Below are 9019 nucleotides of genomic sequence, written 5' to 3'. Positions count from 1 at the left end.
ATTTCTACACTTTGACAATCTATTTATTATAGACTTCCGCTGATTTTATTTCTTAAATTATGGGCATGAGTTTGTATAGTTATTTTATTACGTCTTTTAATTAGTTAATGAAAGATTATTAAAAAGGGACTTGATGGTTACCGATTCATAAGGGGGTTCCGATGTTGTTCATAGCATCAGATGCCTGTTACGTCCAGGGTGGGGTTTGGGGCGTGATAAGCTTGGTATCAGAGCCTAGGTTTAGATGTGTCCTAGGATTTGTCTGTGTCTGTGGAGGTATGTCTATTAGAGTCTTCCTTGTGCAGCCTAATCACCAGCATGATCGAAAGACTACCTAGACATTTATAAGTGTTTCTCATTCTTCTTCGTTCTAGATTGTGCTATAGAGCTTGAACTTCCTTTATGATCATTTTGATGTGATCGTTACTCGTGCCTTGTAGAGGTGGTTTTAACTCGTGCTGCAGTTTCTAACCAAGTGAACGATGGTCCTACGATGTGCACATTAGTTCTGATGTACACTTTGATGGATGGTATAGAGTCACTTGGAATTTTGTAGTAGGTGTTGGTGGTGATTGTAGGGTGTGATTGTTGATGTTTCGAGGTAAGTATTCGCACTACTTGCTCCTTTGATGCGTATTCATTGATTGATCCGGGTTAAATCTCTCTTATGTGACACCATATTTTGCTCTTGATTTTGGGGTGGAACCTGAACAACTGTGTGAACCCTTTTCTGTGGATACCCCCTATTGGTGTTCCTGTTATTGCCTCTAGAGTTTATAGAAACTATGTGGTTGTAGTTGAGAGTCGTGAAACTATAGCTAACTTATTTGAGCTTGAGATGATAGATTTTGATGTAATTATGGGGATGAATTAGTTAGCTGCTTGTTATGCTAATGTGGACTGTCATTATAAGTTAGTTCAATTTGCTTTCCTTGATTAACCGGTTATTGTGTGGAAGGGAGCAATTGCTAAGCCTAGGGGTAGGTTTATCTCGTATCTTAAGGCTAGTAAAATGATTTCAAAGGGATGTATTTACCATCTAGTTGTTGTCAATGATACTCAAGTCGTAGTGCTAGAGTTTAAATTTATCCCTATAGTTAATGAGTTTCCCGAAGATCTTCTGCGTATCCCTCCTGATAAAGTTATCGATTTTGGGATAGATGTTCTTCCCGAAATTAAACCAATCTACATCCCACCTTATCGTGTGGCTCCGACAGAGATACGAGAATTGAAAGATCAATTGAAATACTTGTTGGATAAAGGATTTATTTGACCAAGTACCTCGCCTTGGGGTGCTCCAATCTTATTTGGCAGAAAGAAGGATGGTTCTCTCAGAATGTGAGTTGATTACCGCCAGCTAAATAAGGTGACTATCAAGAATAAATATCCTTTGCCTAGGATAGATGACTTGTTCGATCAACTTCAAGGTGCGAAGTTCTTTAATAAGAACGACTTGCAGTCTGGGTACTATCAGCTAAAAATAAAGGAGAAAGATATTCCGAAAACAACGTTTCGTACTCGGTATGGACATTTTGAATTTCTGGTGATGTCTTTCGATCTAACTAATGCCTCTGCTACATTTATGGACTTGATGAACCATGTGCTCAAGACTTTTCTCATTCGTTTCATAATTGTGTTTATTGATGATATCCTGGTTTATTCGAAGAGTCGTGAGTAGCATGTAGGACATTTGAGAATAACTTTGACAACACTTGAGAAGAGTAATATCTATGATAAATTTTCTAACTGTGAATTCTAGCTTAACTCTGTGGTGTTCTTGGGTCATATAGTGTCTAGTGATGGTATCAAGGTTGATCCTCAGAATATTTCGACAGTTAAAGACTGGCCAATACCCACGAGCGCGACGGACATCCATAGTTTCTTGGGTTTAGCTGGTTATTATCAGAAGTTTGTGGAATGTTTCTCATCTATAGTTGCACCTCTACCGAGGTTGACTTAGAAAAAAGCTAAGTTCCAGTGGTCGGAAGCCTGTGAGAATAGCTTTTAAGAGCACAAGCCAAGATTGACGTCAGCCCCCGTTTTAACTCCACCTTCGGGTTTAGGAGGCTACATAGTTTTTTGTGATGCTTCTCGAATTGGGTTGGGTTGTGTTTTGATGCATAATGGTAAGGTGATCGCTTATGTTTCCTGTCAGTTAAAGAAGCATGAAAAGAATTATCCAACTCATGACTTAGAATTGGTTGTTGTGGTGTTCGCATTAAAAATCTGGCGCCATTACTTGTATGGGGAACATTGTGATGTTTTCACCAATCACAAAAGCCTGCAATATATCTTCAAGCAGCGAGAATTGAATCTCAGATAGAGAAGATGGTTAGAGTTGTTGAAAGATCACGACTTGAACATTTTGTATCATCCTGGGGGGCGAATATTGCTGCTGATGCATTGAGCCGGAAATCTATGGGTACATTAGCATATTTGTACGATTGGCAGATGCCAATGGGTAGAGAAATTTGGAGACTCTCTAGCTTTGGAGTCTGACTTGGTGAAACTGAAGATGGAGAGTTAGTGGGAGTCACACCCGCGCGATCTGATATTTCAGAGAGAATCAAGTCCAAGCAATACGAAGATGGACCATTGGTGAAACTGCGAGATGGAATGGAAAAGGTCGAGTACACTTTATTCACAGTTGGGGCTGATGACTATGTCCTAAGGCTGCAGGGACGTCTATGTGTTCCCGATGTTGATGGTTTGCGATAAGAATTATTGGTGGAGGCACATAATTCTAAATACTCTGTGCATCCAGGATACACCAAGATGTATAAAGATTTGATGCATCACTATTGGTGGAGGAGCATGAAGGTTAACATCTCTAATTTCGTGGCTAAGTGTTTGATCTATCAACAGGTTAAGGCTGAACATCAAAGGCCTGGATGCCTTGCTCGGAATATCAAAATTTCACAATGGAAGTGGGAGGTGAGCAATATGGATTTTGTTGTGGGTTTACAGCACACAAAGGCCAAGTTTGATTCAATTTGGGTGATCGTGGATAGACCCACAAGGTCTATCCATCTTCTTCATGTGAAGATGACAGATACCGCGGTGCAGTATGCCAAGTTATATCTAAAGGAGATAGTTAGATTGCATGGGATTCCGACATCCACCATATCTGATAGACGTACGCAATTTACGGCTCATTTATGGAAATAGTTCCAAGAGGGTTTGGGAACTCGTGTGAACTTGAGTACTTTCGTTCATCCTCAAACGGACGGACAAGCAGAGAGAGCTATTCAGACTCTGGAAGACATGTTGAGGGCATGCGCAATTGACTTTAGGGGTAATCGGGATGATTATCTACCTCTTGTCAAGTTTGCTTATAACAACAGTTATCAAGCAAGTATTCAAATGGCTCCTTATGAATCTCTTTATGGGAGGCATTACAAATTGCCATTTGTGTGGTTTGAACTGACTGAAGTAGAGCTACTGGGTCCTGACTCAGTTTATGAAGCAATTGATAAGGTGAACCTTATTGTGCAATGACTCAAGAAAACTCAGAGTCGACAGAAGTCATACACGGACATGCGACGTCATGAACTAGAGTTTGCGGTGGGTGATAATGTGTTCCTAAAGGTATCACCAATGAAAGGAATTATGCGGTTTGGTAGAAAGGGTAAGCTTAGCCCTCGTTTTATTGGACCTTACGAGATTTTGAGAAGAATTGGAAAACAGGCTTACGAGTTGAAGTTATCATCTAAGATGGCTATAGTGCATCCTGTGTTTCACATTTTGATATTAAGGTTTTACAATGTTGATCCTTCTCAGGTCTTGAATCATGAAGAGATTGAAATCAACGAAGGGTTTTCTTGTGAAGAAGAACCTGTACAAGTCTTGGATCGTCAAGTTAGGAGGTTGAGAATGAAAGATGTGGCTTCGGTTAAAGTCTTGTAGCGTAATCATAATCTTTGAAGAAGCCACTTGGGAAGCTGAGAAGGATATGAAGAAGATATATCCTCATTTTTTACCTATTGCGCAGTATCTGTTGAACCTTTCTCTTATTTAGTTCCGGCGAAAGTTTAGACTAGAGGTATGAACCTCTCACTCCTATATTTAGGTTTGAATTGATCAGTTTGATAAGTGGTTAGTCTTATGTTATCTTTAAGTATAACTCACTTTGCAAAAGAACTTTAGAATTCTGCGAACATGAGGTTTTGCGAAAAATCTTAGGCCATGACTTTCATTCGGGGACGAATAATCCTAAGGGGGGTATAATGTAACATTCTGTAAATCTGGGCCAGGTTTGAAGGTCTAAAACTAGTTTTAAGATGATATTTCAGCTATATGAATCCATTCTGGATTAATTCAGGTGATAAACAGTCATTTTAAAGTCAAACCAAAAAATGAAGTTCTTAAGGGCTTCTAATTCGTCTAAGTCTGCAGGACTTCTTACTATTTCTCAATTTTCTGATAGTTGCATTGAGAATCTGAGAATATTCAAAGCATGGAAGTCGTAGGTATTTGAAATACCTTTCCAACTCCAATGGAGATACGTATAAAACGTTATAACCCTTATACTGAGAAAAGATAGGCAGTCGCGTCGCAAGGGTGCCGCGATCGAAACGTGGTTATGACAAAAATATTGCCTTGTACGGCACCACTGCATGGTAGGGGTGCTGCAGGTGGCCAGATCAGTGATAGGCCTGCGACACAAGGGTGATGTGGCCCAATAATTTCTGGTTCTTGAATTTTATAAGTTTCCCATTTCCTTATATTCATTCCCACTTCGTTTTGGCCAACTTTTTGAGAGGAAACAACCCTAAAATTTTTCCAAAATATCTAAGGTAAGTTCTTGATCAATTATCATCAATACTTGATCATTTTAACATTAAATTAACACTAGTTCATCTTCCCAAACCCTAGATTCTTGAAAACTCAAAGAAAGGAGAAGAAGGGAGCGTGTGGAATTTTGTCTAAAATGTAAGATTTCTGATTTTTCTGGGATTATTAATGAGTTTTGGACTCGTGTAGAGCATACTACAAGATTAGAATTCACTAATGATTCACATAAGGATTCAAGAACAAGTTTTAAGGGTAGAAAAGCCTTAGTTCTTTGAATAAGGGGAGAAATCCCTAGAATTGGTTAAAGTTCTAAACTTTGTTATTAATAACCTATTGTAGAGTGATTGTTGAACTGTGGAAATTCTGTTGGAACCATTTTAGCGGGAATTGAGGTATATCTCTTTTTGAACAAACTCTTTTGAATGGTTTTTTATGAACTCTTTGGTTGTAGTTTGTGTGCGTGAGGGACAAGCCCACATTAAACCTTATTTGTACTATATTATATATGTATATGTATTCATGATTGTTTCCCTTTAAAGGATGATTGGAAAGTTAGATATAAATCTTTTGTGTTTGAACTCGAATTAACGCATAAGGGATGTGTAACTTTAAAATTGAAAGGGTTGACTATCTCATGTGAATTCTATAATGGATTGTGTTGAACTTGAAACTTGTTTAAAGAAGTGAACTCGATTTTCCACAACTGAAATGGCTTGGTGTACCCCTATGATGGGATGATGAACATAATCCGTAAGTAATAATGTGACAATCATGATATGACTTCTGATTCGTCTTCCATGCCATGATTGAGATTCGGCTTCGATGCGATGATTGTAATTGTTTGTGTTTGGGCTTATATGGGCAAGCTATGATAGTCCAGAGGCCGATTAGCCGTTATAGATCCTAACGTATCGATACGAGTATAGTTGTGTCAGTCCAGAGGATGATTGACCTTCGAGGCGTGTATCTCGGTGCAGCTATTACTGTGTCAGTCAAGAGGACGATTACCTCCGACGCGTATAGTTTGGTGCATCTATTGTTGTGCTAGTCCAAAGGACGATTAGCCTCTGTGGTTTCCTAGCCCGGAGTATCGATTGATTGATTTTCCTGTGAGTGACTTGTTTCGTATGCTTTTGATGATAATGAACTTGTTCGCCTTAAAGAGGCTTGCTGATGATATTGGTCTCGAATTGAAAAGACTCAAATGGTAATAAATGGTATACTGAATCGAAAAAGATATATACTTGTCTTGATGGTTTTCTATTGACGATTTTGAGTTGTACGATTGATCTTGTCTTTGATTTCAGATTACTCTACTGGAACTGTTTTAACTAATCAATATTGTATTATTTTGTTATATTACTCATTGTCCCCGAGACACTCACTGAGTACCCAGTATTCAAGCATGCCATTGTTGTTTTTGATGGTATGTTAGGTAACGAAAAAAAGAAGGTACAGATAGATCTTGCAGATTATGAGTACTTGCTACTTTCCAGACTTTCGGTTAGCCCAAACCTTCATTCATGGGACACACTCCATTTTACTCACTGCTTTTAGTTTCGGGGCTGCGTCCCGATGAGTTAGACGTTTATTCATTATCTTAGAGCCTCCATAGATAGATGTTATTTTGTGGGTATTGGTTGAGTCATTGTTCGACTCTCATGGGTATGTCTACGCTTTGAGAATCTATTTATTACAGACTTCCGCTGATTTTATTTCTTAAATTATGGGCATGAGTTTGTCTAGTTATTTTATAACATCTTTGTAACACCTCGTGCATTCGTGCTAGGGTTTGACTTGTAAGATGAGAGTAAAATGGAACCAATATGAGAATATTATAAAGGTTGTTTGAACCTAATCAATTCATAACAAGGGTCTTTGGGCAAAGTAAAATCAGAAACTACCCTACGGAGCATGTTTTCGAATGAGTTTGCACCAAGTCTCAATTATATTGAGTATAACCAAAAATCTATAAGGGATTCGGGAAAACATCCTTCATGAGAGCTGCAGATCTTTGAAATTCCTTTCCAACAGTGTATTATGAGGTCAAACGGACATCTGTACAAATAGTTATGGCCATGTTACTAAAAGGTCGCAGAGCAGTCCCTTGGACTGATTGAGAAATACGGCCGGTATCTCTTGGCCTTATTTTAAGATACAGTCCGTATCTTTCGGACGTATTTAGTGATAAAATCAGCCCCAACGTTCTATTTTGTGCCATGACTTGATACGGTCCATAAGTACGGACCGTATCCATAGATACGAACCGTATCTTTGGTCCGTATCACTTTCAACGCAGTTTTAGTATAAATTCGCAGGTTAAGTTTTATTTCTTATTTTCCAACTTCTCAAGCCCTAGAACAAAATTCCTCTTCTCTCATCTTCAAGAACACCAAGGTAAGCCATTCTAAGCCTTTCCAAGTGAATTCTAACATGTGCTCTTGTAATCTAAACAAGAGATCATTGTTCCTAACCTAGGGTTTTCAAGAAAACCCATCTCAAGGATAAAGGTTCTAGCTTTTGGAATTGTTCTTCATGTTCAAGTCTCTCATTCAAGTTTTTGTAGTGATTAAGGAATGTAAGGCTTCCACTTATGTCTATGAATTCCACCATTCCATTCCATGTCAATATTTCTCCATGAATTGTGCCCTAGTTTCAAGAAAATTCAGGTCTTCCTGGTTTTGATTATAAAATTGTCGAACTCTATTCATGTAAGTTATTATGGGCATCATGAACTCCTTATTAAATCCATAGAATACTTATAATTCAATCCATGAGTTTCCAGCATGTAAACCAATGACGTTTTTGGACTATATTTATATTATCCCACGAGTCCTCCGTGAATTCCATATTTTAAGTTAAATTATATTCATGTAGGGTTGCTATGTACGTGTGGGAACATCATTATTCTTCTCCACGCCACGTTCTTCCATGATTATACGAAAGTCAGCAAAGACTAGGGTTCTAGACATGTTCATGATAACCTAAGTGCACGTACCATGATATACCATGTTTGTATTAATAATTCGTATTGTGTTCTTGATATTCCATTCTGATTATTGAGAATATGTCCGTAATGCATGAAAACCCATACTTTTGAATTCCATAGGTGCTTACATGCAAGATACCAACTATTAAGCTTATTTTCATGAAAATCCTACATGTCTCTATATTTCCATACAAGTCATACTATCTATCCATATTCATGTTATATTATATCTACGAATTCCATTTAAAAGCAAGTTATATAATTCATGGGCTACTAACCAACTATATTTATGTTCATGTTTTTCGGAGTTACACATATTACCGAGAAGGCTCAGTCAGCCTGAAACTACATATGCCAACGTAGGATAAGGATCGCTCTGCCCAAAGGATGATTCCTTCATGTTTTCCCCATTTAGGGTATTGGATCCATTCATGTTCATGTTCATGTCTTGTACCTTGGCAAGGTATAAGATGACTTAGATGGTCGTGCAGAGATCAGACACCACATACTTACGTGGTGGTTACATGTCGGTTATGAAAAGGCCCTCCCACTTATTTAAAATGTTTTACTCATGTTATTATCATATATATATATATGATAATCATGTTTATGTCTAGGTTAATGTTTCAGTTTCATTCTCTACTATTCATGTTCTATGCTTACTTCATTCCTTATGATTCATGTCCTACACTTATTCAAGCTTTGCTTTACATACCGTACAATTCAAATGTACTAACGTCCCTTATTGCCCGGGGCCTGCATTTCGCGTTACAGGCATTGATATACAGGACTCCGCATCTGCACTTTAGAACTCTCAATATCAACTACTTGGTGAGCCCTACCTTCATCGGGGTCTTATCTGTTTTACTTCATGTCATGATATTTTAGTAGATGTATGCTTGGGGCCTTGTCCCGGTAAAATGTATAGTTTTCAGACTCATGTTCAGAGGTTTCATAGACTAAAATTGTGTAGCCATTTTGGCTCAGTATTTTCATGTTTACTCATACAATTTCTGCTTCATGTTTTAAGCAAGCATTTTCATATTATATGATTTTATTCAGACTTTCCATGTTTCCACTAAATTTCCGCAATGATACATGTCCATGATGATTCAGCAAGCCATGTGGTTTGCTCGGTCACGTGCAGTCAGGCATCGAGTACCGTGTTAGGCCCAAGCCATGATTTGGGGCGTTACAAAGCTTGGTATCAGATGTACATATTGGTAACAGATGAGA

At 38.2% G+C, this 9019-nt stretch overlaps 2 protein-coding genes across 2 annotated transcripts; both read left to right on the top strand.

Annotated features, from left to right (window-relative positions):
- Window positions 1-2328: 2328 nt before the first annotated feature.
- On the top strand, window positions 2329-3168 carry LOC132061321 (uncharacterized). The gene is made up of 4 exons (XM_059454161.1): window positions 2329-2422; window positions 2516-2707; window positions 2765-2820; window positions 2866-3168. The coding sequence occupies exons 1-4, from the start codon at window positions 2329-2331 to the stop codon at window positions 3166-3168; spliced, it is 645 nt and encodes a 214-aa protein (XP_059310144.1).
- Window positions 3169-3363: 195 nt separating this feature from the next.
- On the top strand, window positions 3364-3906 carry LOC132061320 (uncharacterized). The gene is made up of 2 exons (XM_059454160.1): window positions 3364-3477; window positions 3589-3906. The coding sequence occupies exons 1-2, from the start codon at window positions 3364-3366 to the stop codon at window positions 3904-3906; spliced, it is 432 nt and encodes a 143-aa protein (XP_059310143.1).
- Window positions 3907-9019: the final 5113 nt, after the last annotated feature.

Source organism: Lycium ferocissimum, chromosome 6 (assembly GCF_029784015.1).
Source record: "Lycium ferocissimum isolate CSIRO_LF1 chromosome 6, AGI_CSIRO_Lferr_CH_V1, whole genome shotgun sequence".
NCBI classification, from domain to species: Eukaryota; Viridiplantae; Streptophyta; class Magnoliopsida; order Solanales; family Solanaceae; genus Lycium; species Lycium ferocissimum.
This window is presented reverse-complemented; position numbering and strand designations above follow the sequence as displayed.